This window comes from Arachis stenosperma, chromosome 4, assembly GCF_014773155.1.
Source record: "Arachis stenosperma cultivar V10309 chromosome 4, arast.V10309.gnm1.PFL2, whole genome shotgun sequence".
Lineage (NCBI taxonomy): Eukaryota > Viridiplantae > Streptophyta > Magnoliopsida > Fabales > Fabaceae > Arachis > Arachis stenosperma.
In genome coordinates this window covers 11,492,416-11,512,584 of record NC_080380.1, presented here as the reverse complement: position 1 = coordinate 11,512,584, position 20,169 = coordinate 11,492,416, and the positions used below count along the sequence as shown (strand labels likewise).

Sequence of the window (20,169 nt, the reverse complement as noted above, 5' to 3'; positions counted from 1 at the left end):
TCCCTGCACTCGAAGTGGATTTTCTGAAGCTACAGAAGCCCAATTGGCGCGCTCTCAACGGCGTTGGAAAGTAGACATCCTGGGCTTTCCAGAAATATATGATAGTCCATACTTTGCCCAAGATTTGATGGCCCAAACCGGCGTTCAAAGTCACCTCAAGAAATTCCAGCGTTAAACGCCGGAACTGGCACCTAATTGGGAGTTAAACGCCCAAACTGGCATAAAAGCTGGCGTTTAACTCCAAGGAGAGTCTCTACACGAAAATGCTTCATTGCTCAGCCCAAGCACACACCAAGTGGGCCCGGAAGTGGATTTTTATGTCATTTACTCATCTCTGTACACCCTAGGCTACTAGTTCTCTATATATAGGACCTTTTACTATTGTATTTTCATCTTTGGACATCTAGTTCTTAGATCATTGGGAGGCTGGCCTCACGGCCATGCCTAGACCTTGTTCTTATGTATTTTCAACGGTGGAGTTTCTACACACCATAGATTAAGGTGTGGAGCTCTGCTGTACCTCGAGTATTAATGCAATTACTATTGTTCTTCTATTCAATTCCGCTTGTTCTTGTTCTAAGATATCACTTGTTCTTCAACTTGATGAATGTGATGATCCGTGACACTCATCATCATTCTCACTCATGAACAAGGTGACTGACAACCATTCTTGTTCTACAAGCAACCAAGGCTCTAGTGAATATCTCTTGGATTCTTTAATCGGAATCTTCGTGGTATAGGCAGGACCTGATGGCGGCATTCAAGAGAATCCGGAAGGTCTAACCTTGTCTGTGGTATTCTGAGTAGGATTCAATGATTGAATGACTGTGACGTGCTTCAAACTCCTAGCAGGCGGGGTGTTAGTGACAGACGCAAAAGTATCAATGGATATTATTCCGGCCTGACCGAGAACCGACAGATGAATTCCGCTATGCCGTGACAGGGCATATGCCAATCGCTTTCACTGAGAGGATGGGAGGTAGCCATTGACAACGGTGAAACCCTACACGAGCTTGCCATGGAAAGGAGTAAGAAGGATTGGATGAAGACAGTAGGAAAGCAGAGAGACGGAAAGGAAGGCATCTTCATTCGCTTATCTGAAGCTCTCACCAATGATATACATAAGTATCTCTATCTTTATCTTTATGCTTTAGTCGTTTATCACTATACCCATTTGAGTCTGCCTGACTGAGATTTACAAGGTGACCATAGCTTGCTTCATACCAACAATCTCCGTGGGATCGACCCTTACTCACGTAAGGTATTACTTGGACGACCCAGTGCACTTGCTGGTTAGTTGTGTGAAGTTGTAGTGATCACAATTTCGCGCACCACCCGGCTCCGATAGTGGTGTCCGAGGGTGCAAACACCATGGATATAGGTAGGGCTGTGTTAGTTCAGACAAAGTTTAGGACTAGGTTGGATGCAAGGACTTTGGAGACCATAGGGGTTGGCCTCAGTTATTACATTGCTACTGCAGACTTATTGTTGCAGTTGAAAGGGATTTTGGATTCAAATTTAGTACCATTGAATTTGAGGTATATACTGCTGAACCCATACTTATTGATGCCCTTATCTTTAGTTATATTTTCATTTGTCATATAGTGGAATGGTTCTTATTTTAGTCTATACAACATTGTTAAGTAACAACCAGAATGAAAAGTGTATGAAATTGAGAATATGATGATTGATTCTATTGATTCACGCATGTCTCAAATACATGTTTATAGAAACAACTTAAGGTCTAACCACAAATCATAGAACGCTAGCAAAATTTTTTACTGCAATTGTTTTGAACTAGGATCTTCGATGAACTCTTTTATGTTTCTATTCATAGCTAGTAGTTCTGTGATAGATAGGATTACATAAGCTGGTGTAATTACTATGCGACAACCCAAATTTTCAAGTTCTAGGAGATTTTTTTTACTAGTTACTAGTGAGTACTAAGTACTAAGCAATGGTAAAGGTAAATTATAAACAAATCTTGTTGTCCTGAATTTGTCAGGATTGTTTGTATGAGTTTTTTTTTGGAAACTAAATTATAAAAGAGTCGGTGACTATTGATGCTGTTTGTAATGGTTTAATCCAGGGATGTGGAGTGAAAATTCTGGACTTTTGTTTTATATGTCTTATCTTTTTTCGATACTTGAAAAAATATGTATTGCCTTATATGTCTTATCTTCTTTTCAATCTAGATACCAGTTACATGTGGTAGTGATTATTTTCAACCATCGAGGTGTATATGGTGGTGATCGGAAAACCCCCGAAGAGTTAAATGGACCTCACAAAGATGATCATGCTCCAACTTTCTTTGTTTCAAAAGCAAGTTACAGACTACCATGCTTTGATTGAAGCTTTTGGTGGACTATCTTGTTGGGACACTTGATGAACTCAAGTCTTCTCTTTATTGTTGATCCTATGCTAGTTCAGAGAGTGGGAGTGGGTGGCTGCAACACAAGAACTGATTTATAAATTATTTGTATTACACTAAAATTATGTTTTCTATAGTTTTCATTTTTAGATTTTAAATTTCAGTAACAAAAATTACATAACCTTGTGATTTTCTATAGTGTACCATGATATGATAAAGACACAAACTATATTTCATGAATCTACACAAATGTAAAATATTATATGATTATAATAAATACTTGAATAATGAAAATTAAATTTTATATATACTTATTACTACTATTTCGATTTCATTTTATCCATTCTTTTTTTTTTCTATATGTTCTTTAAAAATAAGGTATTTTGAAAGTAAAAAGAAAAAAAGAAAAACTATTTTTGGTACAATTTGTATATAAATAAGCAAAAAAATGATAGTGACAAAATAAAAAGGATTATAGAAATATCTTTCATGTCGTAAAATTATTGAATAGGGATTATAGGAATATCAATCATTGAATATTTATAGTTTCATCGAATTTTCAATTAGGTCTCTATACTTTTTTTCTTTTCAATTGGGTCTCTAAGGGTATATAAGTAATTTTACGATTCACTAACATTTTTTTGACGTTTAATGTTAATATGGACTAAATTGAAAAAAAAATGTATAAGGACCCAATTGAAAAGAAAAAAAAGTATAAAAACCTAATTAAAAATTCGGTAAAATTATAGAGACCTACAAAGTAATTAAACCATTAAATTGTAATTAAAGCCACAAAATGGCGAAAATCCTAAAGAACCGTGAAAATTCCACGGTTTCCATTCATTAATTAGGTGTCCATTCATTAATTAGGTATTTTGAATTATCTATGACACTTACTTAAATAAAGATATTAAAAATATCTTTTTATGAAAAATCTTGTATTAAAAGTGTGCTTTGTTTGTTTGGCTATATTTTAAAATAAATAATACTTTTATAATATATCAAATCAAACCCTTTAATTTATCATTTAATGATAAAACAGATACATCTTCACACAAAAATAATTGTAAAATTTTCATAATAGTATCCACCGTCATCTATACCATGCAGCCATGCTCGTTAACCATATAGTTACTGACAGGGGGAGTAAGACATTTGTTTATCAGACCTCGTTAGAATTAGAGATTTGATTTTATATTCGCACTGTATGCTTAAAAAAAAAAGTGTACTGCTGTCTGCATATAAGCATTCCCCTTTCATTGGATACTCATAATTAGTTATTATAAAAGATTGGTTTAATTTATGGAAAAAGAAAAATCGGCCACATAAAGCTTTTAAATTGGTTTAATTTTTTGGCACAAAGCAATTTTTACATAACCTGAATCCTTATCTTTATTAGTAATAATATTTCTCTGGAGTTGAGAATCATGAACATGGAATGGAACAAATTGACACTGGAGTAAAGATGAGAACTGAGGAATATGCACAATCAGGCGACATTTTTACCATAAATCTAATACAATAATCAATTTTTAGCAGAATGTTTAATTGTAGAACTTTGCACTTGCACCACAAAATTGACAAAATGATGGCACGCCAGCCCCCCAGGAATATCCACTGGGGTGCAAAATAAATTAGACCCAAAAAAAATAATAAAAGCAGATCATCTGAATTTGCTATTATCTTAACCAATGAATATATGCTCCACCCTTGGTAATTTACATACTTTTGGCACCCTCTTTCGTTGGAGGAAGTGTCCCAAAAACACTATCCCATAGTGACGAAGTAATCCCAAAGCCTTTGTTCTGGATCCGAAAGTGATGATTCAAGTGGTACCTCTGCAGAATAACGAAGGAAAATACCATGATTTGGATTTTATCGCTACAAGCTGAAAAGTATAGCAGAAAAATGAAAAATAAATACTACATTCAAAGACATGCAATTAAATCTTCCCTATAAATGTGGACTTAAATCCATTTAATGTCTTTTGAAAAATGTCAATGTGAAGTTTAGGAAAACAATGACACAAACAACACCTATGCAGGATTTGTAGGCCCCAACAGACATAGATAGACACAGCATTGTAGGTAACTGAGAATAGGAAGATCCAAATCACTTGACAAGAACCGCATAGTGGCCCATAGCAAAGAGTCATGTAAGTATCAATATTAAAAAAATAATAATAAATACTCATAATTCAAAAAAGACCAATTTTGGTCAGCTCATATATATAATAATCTAAACAACTATTTTCTTTTTCAGTAGTGGTTTATCCTAGGACGATATGATTTGCATAGCAGCATAATGAAGCAATGAATGCTAAATTAATTGTCATCCACAGTCAAAGGACAAGGGCGGTGTTTTACCTTGAGATTTCGGGGTACTTCAGTTTTTGGCTGACCATGATGCACGTAATAATGGGTGCAATCATACATCACATAACCCAATAAACCACCTCCAAACAAAGCAGGAGCAACTACAGGGGTGGATAAGAGCTTAACCAAGTTCCAGAACTGATGAACACGGCAAAACAAAAAATACTAACATCACTTCATGGAACCTTAAATCATGGATCTACAAAGATTTAGCTTTATTTTGAAAATGGCCAGAAATCTTTTTGACAGGAGGAACTTGTAGCTAATTCAAGAAACATAACATGATTGCCAAATTTTTTTTCTCCATAAATGATGTGAAAAAGCAGTACATAATATGGCAGGAAGGAGATACCGGAAACAATAATATTGCTGTTGCAGCTGGGGGAAAAACAAGCCTCAAGCCATCCATGGGATGCTTATGGTGGCAGCCATGGAGAAGATAATGCAGTGTGTTCCACCTAGATCGACATTCAAAAAGTGGAAATAAACAGTCAGTGTTGGTCATGCCAATAAATAGATATCAGTAAAGAACGCTACAAGCAAACATTAACACACAAAGAAAGAACTAACCAATAGGTCTTTGTTTCAATGTGGAAAAGAAATCGGTGCAATGAGTATTCAAGCAATGTCCAAATCAAAATGCCAATAACCACGAACAAAGCTACACGAGGACAACTGAGTCCCAATTGTACAGAGTTATGAATAAACCAACATACAACTGGCAGCCAAATAACTGGTACAGCCCACCAGACTGTGCGTGTCAAGAACTGTTCCAAGTAGTAACAAGTCAACAATCAGGTGAATTTTTCTACATGTATAATCAGAAAATAAAATTAAATCTACATTTAATTTATAATGCAGTTCATGCAAGTAGGATTGTCTTAAATTATGTTGCAACCTGCCAATCAAGCAGAGAGGAAAATTCTACTCTAAGACCAGCTATGCTCTATCACAATCTATGATGCACGGACACGAGACATGACACGACACGGGACAAACGGACACACAAATTTGGAATTCTTATAATACATGGGGACATGGTATATATATAAAATATAAAGTATTTTTTAGATAAATTATAATGATATCAAAATATAAATTAATTTTTTAATTATTTTTAATGTCTTTTTTTAATTATATAAAATATTTAAAATATTTTTTGTTTTAATAATTTATTATATATACTATTTCTAAACTCATTTCAATAATACATGTTAAGAATAAAATTGAACACGCTGACACGTGATGGTATTTAGGGGTGTCCAAGCGTGTCCAGAAAAGAAGTTTTTATTTTTTATTAAAACATGGTTGGACACAGAAGACGTGTGTCAGACGAGTGTCGATGAATGTCGTGTCTGAAATGTGTCCGACACGCAGACAAGGCAAATCAGAGAAGTGTATGTGCTTCATAGATCACAATAAATGTTGGGCAGTGATAATGAAGCATCAACAAGAACAAAACAATAAGTTTAACTGAGACAGGAGTGCCGAGGGGGACAACTAGAAAACCAGAAATACAAGAAAGTATATGATCCGGGGTTATAATATGTCATGCAGCAACTTAGAGTACCAACTAATGAGGACAATATGATAGAAGGTAGTAAACTAAGCAAACTAGACTAGTTGCTCAACAAAATAAAAAATTAGGGGAAACTGCTGAAAAAGACCTCATCCAAATGAACTCACTAGAACTTGGTTTTCATAGAGCCAATGCCCAATGATAAAAATTGGTCCATTTAACGTCGCCTACTGAGGCAAGACTCAATTGCTGTAGTTATAGTTAAAAAATATACCTCAAGAACATCATTTTCAAAGAACCGAGGGCCTTCCTTGCTAACAATTGGCTGGTGAACCCACTCTTGATAAGCTTCTCCAAGATGTCCAACCTGCAGAGTATCAAAATTCAGAAAGGATTAGTTGAAAAGTTTGTAAACTATTTTAACGTTATATCATCCTAAGTTCATACAAAAACAGAAATCAAACCTATACAACAATTGAAGTCTGACAAGGCAGAACATATAAGAAAGATGTGAGGGATAGGCATTGTGCCTGTACCTGGAAAACAAGGGGCTTATTCAAATCAACAACAAAGTTCTGTGCAACCATCTTGGGATTGAAGCTGGACACAAGGAGGAAAAGGTGTCAGCTGGAAATAAGGTTAATTTTTTGGGGAAAGAAAAAACCCTTAAAAATTACAAACGCATAAGTAATAGGAAGCACACAGATGGGTTAAAAACCAGTGACACATATTAGTTTATGTTACCTTGATTGTTAGGTATTGATTTTGACCTTATTATTTGACAGGTTGTTTCTGACCTTAACTATATATAAAGAAAAGGTTAGGAAGAGAATTTGTCAATTAAGTTTGAAAAAACAGTTGCCAGGTCATAAATTACAAGTTCCAAATTTTGCATATCAAAAACAGGGTGGAAAAGCAACAAAAAAAAAATTTAAATCAATGATTTTCGTGTGTTATACTGCAAAACAATTAAGCATTCCAGAGCTTAACTAGTGTTTTCACCAATCTTAGTTGCAAGCAAACTGAAATGATTAGGCGCATCACATTTTTGCGAAATAGATACAAAAACCAAACATTCCATTCCCACAACACCCCCCCCCCCCCCCCAAATAGGCATCACAATTGCACAAAAAAGACCTTAGTCGTTTTCGTCCAACCAAAATTGCGAAACTCCTCAGCAGCATCAACATCAAACAAAATTGAAAAATAAAGAAAGCAAAGATTTCACATTCAAACAACAGGCCCGAAACATCACCAGCATTTAAAACCCGGGAATCAAAATTACATTTAAAATAAAAATTTTAAGCAAAAACTTCTCTGTTTTTCTTTTCTTTTCCATTTCTTTAACCGTCATCATTATCTTGTAGTACGGACAGCTTCAGATAAAGAAATCCCCCAAAGTTGAAATAATAGAAAGCTAAGCTCAAATCCAGAAACAGATCCACAACGAGAACAAATTGACACCTAAATTACAAATCCAAACTTAAACTCCCGAGAAACCTAGCACTTAACCAAAATGCAGTGAAACAGAAATTTGCAACGATGGAGCAATACTCGAAGCTTAGATCTATAGAATTTAAAGTGAATCTCAGAGGAACGAACCTGATAAAAGACAATGCAATGCGGTTGCGATTGAAGTGAAGTGAGAGACGTAAGGTATCTCCCGAGAGGGAAGAAGAGCCACGCCGGGAAGAAACTCACGTTTCACTTCAGCGTAGCTTCTACCTTGAAGTTCAACTTATTATTGAGCTGTTTTGTGTTGTGTGTTAATTTAACGATTTGATGATAATAAAAGAATGAGAGAGCAGAGAGCTTAGAGAAGGAAGAAAGAACGACAAGTTGGGGTTGGGGGAGTGATGGTGAAATTTGAGTGGGGGCGGAGGGGTGAGTGAATCTGGACCGTTGGTTTGCGAGGGGGAATCAATGAATGAACGCAGAGATATAAGAGAATAATGGTATCTACTATCTAGGCGTTAACAGGCTGGCAGAATGGAAGGGGGTCACGTGAGTGTGGGTGGGAGTGGGGGTAGGAGAGAAAGAAATAGAGAGAATCGCGTTTTGGAACGGCAGTTACGGCTACGCCCTTTTGTGGACGTGGGGTCAGGCGAATCTCCAGAGCACAGTGTAGAGTTAAGACGACGTGACGTCAGGATTTTTTTTATATAAAGTGAGTGCATGTGCATCCACATAGAAGGGGGCTGGAAGTGGAGGATGAAGCCATGTGTGTGTGCTGTGTGCTATACTGTCCGAAAGGGTGTTTTTTATTGTTAGTTTGTTACAGAATAATGAACTCTAATGAAAATATGCACACGTAAATATATGGATATTAAGACATTAAGAACAAGAAATGAGGATATTTTTTAGTAGTAAACTATTCGTTTTGTGTCTAATGTTTGGAATAAAATTTAAAGTTGTTCTCAATGTTTGAGTTGTTCTATACCTAACGTTTTAAAATTGATTTAATATTGTCTTGTTGTTAGGAATTTGTTAACGAAATTAATGACGGGTTAGGACAAAAATATTGAGGACAAAAATGATACATAAAAATAACTTTTAATTTTATCTTTTACTAATATCAATTTTTTACTGTACATAGTAATTCAAAATTACATTTAAGTAAATTACACTTAATTACATAAATTTATTTTTTTATAATTTTACTCTTAAAGATTTTTACTCATAATGAAATGTTTGTAAAATAACTAGAATCACATTATTTTATTGTATATGTATCATTTTTTTCCCCACAAATTTATGTACTAGTTATTTTATAAACATTTTATGATGAGTAAAAATTTTTAGAAGTAAAATTATAAAAAAATAAATTTATTTAGAATAAAATTAAAGTGATTAATTATAATTTACTTAGATGTGATTAAAAAATAATTGAATAATTATGTACCGTAAAAAATTAATGTTATTAAAAGATAAAATTAAAATTTATTTCTATGTATCGTTTTTGTCTCCAACGTGTTCGTCCTATTTAAGTTCCTAATATTTCAAAATCATTTTAATTTTGTTCCGCCGTCAATTCCATTTCTAACGACAAGACAACATTGAGTCAATTTTAAAACGTTAAAGACTTAAATAAGATGATTCAAACGTGAAGGACAACTTTAAAACTTACCCTAAACGTTGAGAACAAAAACAATACTTTACTCAAATATTATTTATCAAAACTTAATTTTATCTCTAAAAAAAATTGTTGGTGATCAATACAATAAGCTAAGGTTAGAAAGTAAAATTTTAAAAATGGTCTCATATATAATATTTGTATCTTAAATTTTTTTATAAACCACTAAATATATGTACTTTGTTTTTTGTTGTGTGTTAATATATTCTTTTAAAATTTGTTTCTTACAAATAAATAACAGACATATAAAAACATAACCATAAACAACAACTAAACAAAGACATAAAGATGATACACAAATTTTATATTATGTATAGTGATGATATACAAAAATAACTCTGTAATTTTAATTCAGATATTAATTTTATTTTCAAATTAAAATTACCTCAACACCTCCACTGTTATCATCATCCATCGATTTTTACCACCACCACCGTTACTTATTTTTCAACCTGATCTCAAACTACAAATTATTTAAATCAATAATTTTAATTTAATTATAAATTAAATAACAAAAATATTATGTATATTTTAAAATTAATCATTAAAATTAATTATTATATTTTTTATATAAAAATATATTAGTTAATTTATTTTTAATATGTATTAGTATTTTATGTTGATTTTATTGATTAATTTTAATAATATATATTTAATATAATTGATTAAACAATTTCAAATTAAAAATTGAAATAATCTTTTCCTAAGAAAAAAAACAACAACAATAACAATAAAAATGTAAAGAAGAGAAAGGTGAAGTAGTGGAGGCAATAATACTTCTAATATTCATTTTTTTATTATGAATTTTTATTCGACATAGTTATAAAGGAAATTATTAAACAAAGACAGGAGATGAAATAAATAGATTTTAACAACTCAAAAAACCAAACTCGTATAATAAAAAATATGAAGTGAGAGGAAGATGAAAAAATTCTTATATCTTCAACAAACAAAGGAGAGGACATTTACAGCCGATGAGATTTGTGTGAACAGATTATGAATAGAAATATGTGTTTGTATTATTGAATGAAAATATAATCAGTACCTTGGTAAATACATGATAGCTATATTTATAGCTTACTGATACAATAGAACCTAACCAATTATGTAGCTGCCAATTCTTGATTATAAGTGAAGCTTTATTAATTTTCACTTGTACAGGGTATTATTATTCTATTATCTTCTCTCAAACTCGTGGTTAATCTTAGTTTAACTTTAAGTTTGTCTCTGAAATCTTTAAATGTAGAAGCAGAGAAAGTTTTCGTGAATATATATGTATGCCACTTGAAATGGAAAAGGTATGTGCATGACATGAAGTTTGGACCGGCTAATTTACTTATTTTCGTTCAAAATGTTTTATTTGATTATGAAGAAGAATCGGATTTGCTCCTAGCAAGACAACACTAATATTGTCACAAAAAAATGGGAGTTGCGTTAGAAGTGATGTGGAGCTCTTCTATGAAATGTTGCATCCATATGACTTCTGAGTCTGTGGCATCAAGGGATCTCTGTATTTAGCCTCCGTGCTAGAGTGACTAAATGAGCTTTGTTTTCGACTAGACCACGACACAAGATTTGAGCCAAGATAGATTCTATAGGTGCAGGTAGACCTTCAATCATCAACTCGATCGGATCCCTAGTCAGAATCTACAAAGCCAAAAATACGCAAATTAGTGGAAGCATGAAACAATAATCTCTGATCAAACGTGCCAGCCAAGTAACGAAGAATTCATTTAACACATTTTCAATGAATGTATGTTCAATGACTTGTGTATACATTGGTTAACCTTGTTGATAGAAAATAAGAGTTCTATTTGAGTAAGTGTTGCATATTGTAACAATCCAACAACAGAACGATATAGAGGTGGAAATTCAAAAACATCAGCTCCAGCAGTCCCAATCATATCAGCTTTAATCAGAATATCTCTAATATATTTAGATTGAGAAAGCTGATAAGAAGTAGGGGACACTTTTTTTGCTTCTATACCCAAGAAATATGAAAATTCTCCCAAGTTTTTAAGTGAGAATATATTGTTTAATTGATGTATCATAGATTGAGTTTCATTTCTATTGTTGTCAGTTATGAGAATATCATCAACATATACTAAGATGTAAAGAAGAAGCTTACCATGTTGCTTGATAAAGAATGAAGGATTAGAATGAGCTCTATGAAATCCAGAAGTGGCTAATATTGTGGAGAGTTTAATAAACTATACTCTACGAGCATGTTTAAGCCCATAGAGTGATTTGTTTAATTTGCATACTTGAGTAATATCTTCTTGATGAAAATCTGGTGGTTGAGACATACGAACTAATTCATTGATATTCCCATTTAAGAATGTATTGTTGAAGTCAAATTGACGAATTTGCCATTTGAATAAAAGTGCAATAGTTAATACTTCATGAATAGTGATTGGTTTGATTACTGGCGCAAATACTTGGTCGAAATCCACACCCTCAACGTGGTGATTTTCTTTAGCAACCAATCGAGCCTTGCATTTCTTAATGGTGCCATTTGTATGTCTTTTAATTGCAAAAAATCCAACGACATCCAATGACTTTGGCTTGTGGTTCCGGAGTGATGACGGACCATGTGTTGGCTTTCTTCAAAGCTTTGAGTTCCTCGAGTAGGGGTGGCAACATGCACCCTACTCGCAGGTATCCAATCCGACTCAACCTGATCGAGTAGGTTAGCAACTCGATCCGCAGTGGGTAGGGTAGGGTGTGAGTAGAGTTCTCGTGCGAGTTGGGTAGGGTGTAGGTTAAGCTTCAACTTTACCCGACCAACTCGCATCCAATATATGTATTTGGTATATACTTCTATAAGTATATGTTTCAAGTGGATGTTGAACCAAGGGCTTCTCACTAAATGCAAAAGATCTTTAGCCACTAAGAGAAGATCATTAATTGATAATTTAATGTATTTTTTTATGTAATAATCAGTTTTATTTTAAATTATTATCAAGTTATATAATAATGTTGCATCGTTTTGGTAACCTGCGAATAGGATCGAGTACCGCGGGTTAAGAACGGATAGGGTTAGGGTTGGGATATATTCTCAACCCGCAAGTAGAGTATGGTTGAGTTTATATAAAAATTTCAATCCACGAATAAGATCAGGGTTGGATCCAAACCTTACCTTATCCATTGCCACCTCTATCCTTGAGCATGACAACATGCCAATGCTTGAAGCTTAAAGCTTTGGAAATTGATAATGGTATATTATTGACTAAGTCATCTCGCTCATATGTTCACTTGTGATGGAAGTAACAGCCACAACATTTGGTTATGTAATTCTTGGATCGAGTCTGCATTGGATGTTGATTATGTGGTATTTTAGTGGAGGGAGAGTTATCGAGTAGGGTTGTGAAACGGGTCAGTTTGACCCATTTAGGTTTGTTTAGTTCGTTTTATTTACGAGTCATAATTTTTCAGCCTAATGAGTTAAACGGGCTGGCCTGTTTATCTTTTTATTTTACTTTTTGAAAAATATTTTGGCAAAAAATATTAGTTTTAAGTCAAAAATATTAAACAAACAGTATTTTTTTAGCTGATATGTCGAATTTTTTGGTCGGATCGAAAGAAACAATAGTAAAAAGTGATACTTTAAAAAAATATTAAAAATAAATAAATGGGCCGCTTGTTTAACCCATCATTTTTTCGAGTTAATCGAGCTTAATTTGTTTACCCCAAAGTTTTTACGGATTTGATTTTAGGGGCAAAACTCGCCCATTTAAACAAATAAACGAACTGACCCGATGAATTTAGCCCATTTTGACGTCTCTATTATCAAGCTATATGACTACTCTTCCATTTGAAATGCTACCTGGATGTAGTTTTGTATGCATATTTATATTTAGTGAATGAAGTGTCTCTAATAGAGATAGTGAATTTATAAATGTAGGATTTTGAGAAGTTGTATGTGAATGTTCAAGAGCATGATGGGTTGGAGGTGAATTGGTGTTCTCATTAGAAACATTTGAAGTAGAAGGTATACATGTATTATGGTCAGTAGTATGTGTTAGTTTGAAAATCTGATTTTGTAATAAAGGAAAAGTTATCAAAGGAATTTGTAAAGTGGTATAAGGAAACGAATGGAAGGCAGGTGTAGGATTTGATGATGGAAACATGTTTGAATATGAAAATTATTCTTCATCAAATACGACATGCCTGGTAATTCAGAGTTTGTCATCTTTTATGAGACTTGTAACCCTTATGATGAGGAGCATATCCAAAAAAAATGCAAGTTGAGACTTACATTCAAACTTGTTAGAATTATAGGATTTTAGGCAACGAAAGCATGCACACCCAAATACTCTTAAAAAGAAGTAATCTGGAGCATGCTTATGCAATAGTTGAAAGGGAAATAAATTGTGAGTATTTACAGAAGGTAATTGATTGATTATGGAAGTTGTAGATAGAAATGTGTCACCCCAATCAATACTTTAATGGGAGTAAGGTAGCACCGCAGTAGCAAGCATAGCAAATCCAATGTAAAAGGCAACAAATACATTTTAACTTGATAACAAAATTGGCATACACTATTATTCATTAATTTTGATGAAGATTCAATATTACATTATCTAGTACATTATCTAGTACATTATACATGCATTCTTTGAAGCACAATGTCCAAGTCTCTTGTGCCATAAAGAGTATGAGTCGGATTGTCCAGAACAAACAATTGGCATATTCAAAGAAAGAGCATATTGAGATTTACAAATTGAATTATTCATAGAATCAAAAGTAGCTATAGATGTGTTATCAAACTTATATATCCCATTTTTAGGTGTTTCTTGAAAGAGTATTTTTTTTAGTGTCCTGTGATTTTATATAGCAAACATTAGAGTAAAACTCAAAGTAACAATTATTATCACATGCAAATTTATATACACTGATCAAATTATTTGCAATGTCAAGAACAAGTAGCAATTTATTGAGAAGAAAACCTTTGTGTGTGTCAAGATTAACTCAAGAGGATGAAATTAGAATTGAAATGATAGTAAAAGAAAGAAGAAAGAAAAACTAACTCAAGATCAATAAATTCTTAATACCATGAAAAGATTTGTGTAAACTGTAAAGAGATTATGAATAGAAACGTGTTTGTATTATTGAATAAAAATATGATTACTACCTTGCTGAATACATAATAACTATATTTATAGCTTATAAAACCTAACCAACTATGTAGCTATCAATTTTTTATTATAAGTGAAGTCTTCTGATTTTTATTTGTGCAAGGTATTGTTATTCTATCTATAGCAAAAAAATAATATAAAATAATTCATAGTTTGTTTTTTTTTTAATAATTTTTTATATTGTAGTATAATATTAGAGTACATAAATTAAAGTTATTGTCAATTAAAAATTAATATAATATATTTTTCAGTAATAATAGAGAGACCATATCTAAAGTTATCTTATATAACATAATATTTATAATTTTATATAAATAACATATGTAATACATATTTATTACATTTAAAATTGCACAATTATTCTAGCGATAATTAATAAATATTAAATAAGACAACTTTAAGTTATTTGGACTATTTTTTATTGTTTTTCAAATATTATTCATATTTTTAAGTGTTTATTTTAGTACAGTGATTAATTTATATGTATGGATACAATAAATAAAATAAATAAATAAACAATTACCACGTAAATTATATTTTCTTAGTCATCATTTATCATTTATCTATTTTTTAAAAAATTAAAAAATTTTTATTATTGTGACCAAAATACCCTTTTATAATAGAAAAAATTAAAATCAATCTTAATATCTGTGATCTAATAATCTCAACAAAAAACTAAAACAAAACCAATTTTTCAACAAATAAATTGAAAATTCCTTCATTTTTTCCTTCGGCAACCGATGGAACAGGAGCCCATGGCTTGCATGTGGGTTTGGACAGTATCAATGGGGAGCATTGCCATGCGTTCCATGCTGTCGGCGATCATGAACTGCTAGAAGTGGAGGCCGTCGTGTGCTGTGGCGCCGATTGTTATATGACAGTAGTGAGATTCTTAGGCGGGTGGAAGTCCTCCTAGAAATTTAGATTCTTTTAAAATTTGGTGCTCCATATATGTGACCATGAATTTGAAAAACTTATTTTCCTTTTCACGAGTTTGAATTAGAGGGAAAAAATAAAATTAAAAATACAAAAGAAAAAACTATGCAATTAAGTTTTGAATCTAAATTGGTATATGAAAAATTAAATTTTTTAAAGAGGGTTATTTCACTTATTTGGAGTGTCCTAATTGGACGTGTGATTTGAATTTGAATATTACTTTGTTATTGTATTTCTAGGAACGATTAAGATATGATTAATTTCATTATTATGGACAGTGATAATGGTGATATTGGACTTGCAGAATTTATGATTTGTGAACTTGAAGAAGTGAAAAATGCGAGGTGAAATGAACTGAAAATTGATAGATTGATCGATGCATAGACTTTTTAAATTTGTTTTTAGGTTATTAGATTAAGATTTAATTTTAACTTTTTTATTTTAAGAGAGTATTTTGGATATAAAAATAAAAAAATTATTTAATTTTTTAATAAAACTAAACATAAAGACATATATAGTTATTTATAATTATTTATAAAGATATTTTAGTATATATGTTGATATAGTATTTTTTTAAATAAATAAAATATACATAATGACTAAGAAAATATAATCTACGTACTAATTGTTTATTTGTTTGTTTTATTCATCATATTAGTACGTATTATACTGAAATAAATATTCTTTTTATTGTAGATAGACAGCATATAATAACAAAGAAAAAGAAAAAATAAGTTACATGCACAACTATTTTTAATAAACAAAGCACTCCACCTAACATGTAATGTACTAGCAGAAAACCCGTGCGTTGCACGGGTAAAAAATTTTGTTGCTAAGATTTATCTCTTTAATCTACTAACTCATAAAATATATGACAAAAAAATACCACATCAAATGAGACAAGAATTTTTTTTATATATATTTGCATTATTTGTTAATTGTACGATGACTATGGTATTTATATATTTGTAGCAATTTATGAAAAAAAAAACATTGGAGGTGGTCAGAGTGACCAGCTGCGTCCACCGTTGAATTTTTAACTAAATATCACGAATTTTTAACTAAATATCACACAGCTTTCTTTTTCTCCTAAAAAAAAATTGTCCATGTCTTAAATTTTTATTATAAAATTTATATAATTCTCCTTCTTAGACAAATTAATTCTTCCGTTCTTCTAACAAAATTTTTAATATATACATTAAAAATTAAATCTTTCATAAATTAAATAAAGTTGAAACTAATAATTTTCAAACAATAATTAATTAACAATTTTCTTTTTTATTTGTAGTTACAACTCAAATTTTCAATTAGAATCTTGGTAGCTAATTATTGTTTAAAAGAACTATTTTACCAGCAAAATCATAAATTTATTATAAAATGCTTAATTCTACAAAAATATTATCATACCATACACTAATTCTATTTATGTTCCACTTACACTGTTTCAATTTTTTTAAAATTCTCTAAAAGAACAAAAATTTATCCAAACAAAAATATTTAATTTATATTTTTAATATTAAATTGGTTAAATTACTTTTTTTTTCAAATAAATTTGAAATTTATTTAAAAAATCAAATTAAATTATATTAAATACTACAAAAAATTTCATTTATCGGAGTAACAAAAAAGTGAACTTCAACCAATTATGATCAATGTTACATTAATCTAATTAATACACAAATTGAAGTATTATATATTTAATAAAAGAATTTACGATAAAAAATTATTTATTTTTAACCAAATAAGTATCAAAGAATAATTAAAATTTTTTTATAATACTCAAGTAAAATTCATTCAAAAATTAGATTTTTGAAAATTTCTGGTTTTTTATTAAACAGCCATGTAATAAAATTTGTTCTTTTATATGCACATTAACACGAAAAAGATAATTATTTTTTTTGATTTAACATTACATAACAAATGTGTAAAACTACTTTATAGTGCAAGAGAATCCCACTTTATCACACAGATTTGGTCCAATTTTTTCTCTTTAAAAGAGAACCACACTTTTTCACCTATTTTGAAGAACTTTTAGAATTTTTAACCGCAAAATAAAAAATCCAACGAGTACACCAAAACCCATAACAGTATGGCAAGGGATGAACCTGGGTATTAATGTGAAATTGACAACCTTAACTTATTGCATGTGAGGAAGGAAACTAAAAAAAAAATAAAATACCAAATACAAAATTGAAGAGAGAATGAGAATTGAAGTAAGTGAAGCCCATAGCCTCGTAACTTTCAGGTTCAATACATTCTAATTGATTTCTAATTAGAAATCAATGGCTTCATATGTATGGACAAAAAACGTTCATGAATTTCTACCTACATTTGGCACAAATGCAATAATGAGAATGAGTAATAGTAGTATAGAAGTATTTATATGCACGTGTGTGTATATATTATTTTAATTTATGGTTCCCCACCATCCAACTGATTGAAAATGGTCAGCGTCTCAAACACATTAATTTCTTCTTCTCATGCACCACTCGAGCTTAAAATTAAATCTAAATAAAATAATTCTATCTATTTTTTGTCACCATATGCATTCAACCATAAGTCATAAGATGAATATAACACAATTTAAAATTACAAATTTATTTTAACAATCCAAACACGTTGCAAGTCAGTGCAGGCATATATACATACATTATTAATGTAGTTCTATGCTGCTTACTGCTGTCATAGTCTGGTAGGTGGTGATATTCCCTTCCAAAACACACATTTTCTGCTCTACTTCATACTCAAGAATTTCTCTGAAATTTCAACATAGCTTAAATGTGAGATTAGACCATATACATATCAGAAACTCTAAGGGAAGTATTTTTTAGTAAATTTGGTTATCCCTTTGTCTTGGATCAATGTTGTAGAGAAAAAAGCATAAAATAGTTGATATCAACATTTCAAACATTGTCATATTCTAGAGAGACATAAGTTAAACGAAAATTCAGCATAACAAACAAAAATGATTTTGTGAACTTCTAATGAGACTAAATAAGTGTTACTCAACTTAAGTGACCATTCCAAACGACTAAAACTTTTTAAAATTGGTTTTACCGTACAAAACAACAAACAAAAAAGAACAAAACGAAAATAGAAAACAAAAGACAAAGAACAAAATGAAATGTCAGCCCTCTATAAATCAATTGTGATGAGATATTGTTCAACTTCATATATTATGTGACAATAAATAAAATATAAAGTTATAAACAACATAGTCCAAAACATAAACCTTGATTAGCAATTGAGATTTTTATAAGACTTGTTATATTCAACTACTTTTAAGAAAGTGCACACAAATTGATTAAGTTAAAACCACACTTGTTAACTTATTTTGAAAAACTTAGCATTTTCAAACTCAAGATCAAAGATCCAAAGAATACACCCATACTTATAACAAACAAAAAGAACTTTGAAACCTTTTAATGACAAAATATAGAAAATTGAAATTTGAAAGCATGTCACTTCACTAAATAGGCAACATCCAATTCAAGTGACAAATTGAAGCAACTAAATTTTTGTTAGTAAACAATAAGCAAATCCTCTAGTACAATTCTTTAATTATTATACAAATTAGAAAATAAAATCTTTCAAAATATTACTATTTTTTCATAAAGAGAAAAACCAAATGAGAGTAACGTATGCAAGAAGCGTCTTATAGTCATAAAAAGATAAAAGAATATAACTCCCAAATATTCAGCACTTGGTTCTGTACAAACATGCCTCATCATATATAATGCCTCATCACAAAAAGTTATTGTCTTCCTCAAGCATATGATGTAAGTCACAAATGGTGTGCCAAATAGATAACAACTAAGTGCATATAAAAGGCATATAGCTCAAAAATATTTTTTGTAAACTTACAAAGGCATGTAGCTCAAAATCAAGAATATCAAAGGTAATAATACAATCTGAAATTTAAACAAAAAAACACACAAGCAAAACAAAATTTAGGGGTGGTAGACTTAGATGATGACACCATTTAGTATAGGTATCATTATTTTATTAGGCTTCCTATATAATTAGATTTCCAATAAAAAAATGTCATATTCCCAATGAAGATACACACAAGCTAATTATCTATGTAGTTAAATGCCCAAGAAGAAAGAGGCCATTAATAAAGTTCAAAAATTGTGCTTAAAAAAAATACAATCAAGGAATGAAAATATAAACAAAAGAGAGTAACAAATAAAGATAAATTTTTTACTAATTTTATTTAAAAAAATATAGCAACAGAATCAAATACTCGAACTTCTCAGAAAAAGAAGCAACATAAGCTTGATAGCTAAATAGAGCAACTCTTCATGCCACAAAGAATAATGGGAAAAAAAGGTTTGAATTAATCTTTTCACAACTGTAACGACATTTCCAACCAAAACTATTTACGGCTAAAAGGTAATAATACAAACAGAAATCAAAACAAAACACATTTCATCAATAAACATAACCATCTACCAAAAGACTACAACTAAAATAACAGTAAACTGATGAAGATTTAGAAGAAAATGAAAAGGCACCTATAAAACAGATGGATAATAACGACGACCCAACAAAAAAATACACGTTTAACACGTTACAGATGAAAAACAGCAAATTTAATCCAAAAAAATTCATCAAGTCAGTTCAGAATCCGAAAAAATTATTCTTCATTTTTTCAAACCAAGCAGCAAAATATTTTTATTCTAAAGACAAAATCC

The 20,169-nt window shown here is 30.9% G+C and overlaps 1 protein-coding gene across 2 annotated transcripts; it reads right to left on the bottom strand.

The window, feature by feature from the left end:
- Window positions 1-3,851: 3,851 nt before the first annotated feature.
- On the bottom strand, window positions 3,852-8,179 carry LOC130976182 (dihydroceramide fatty acyl 2-hydroxylase FAH1-like). Of its 2 annotated transcripts, none has more exons than XM_057900962.1 (7): window positions 7,868-8,179; window positions 6,802-6,865; window positions 6,540-6,632; window positions 5,317-5,513; window positions 5,099-5,204; window positions 4,738-4,884; window positions 3,852-4,209 (listed from the first exon to the last, which is right to left on the bottom strand). In XM_057900962.1, the coding sequence occupies exons 2-7, from the start codon at window positions 6,850-6,852 to the stop codon at window positions 4,090-4,092; spliced, it is 714 nt and encodes a 237-aa protein (XP_057756945.1). In that variant the 5' UTR covers window positions 6,853-6,865; window positions 7,868-8,179; the 3' UTR covers window positions 3,852-4,089. The 2 variants fall into 2 exon arrangements, with proteins under 2 accessions (XP_057756945.1, XP_057756946.1); XM_057900963.1 differs by lacking the exon at window positions 7,868-8,179 and adding an exon at window positions 7,010-7,200.
- Window positions 8,180-20,169: the final 11,990 nt, after the last annotated feature.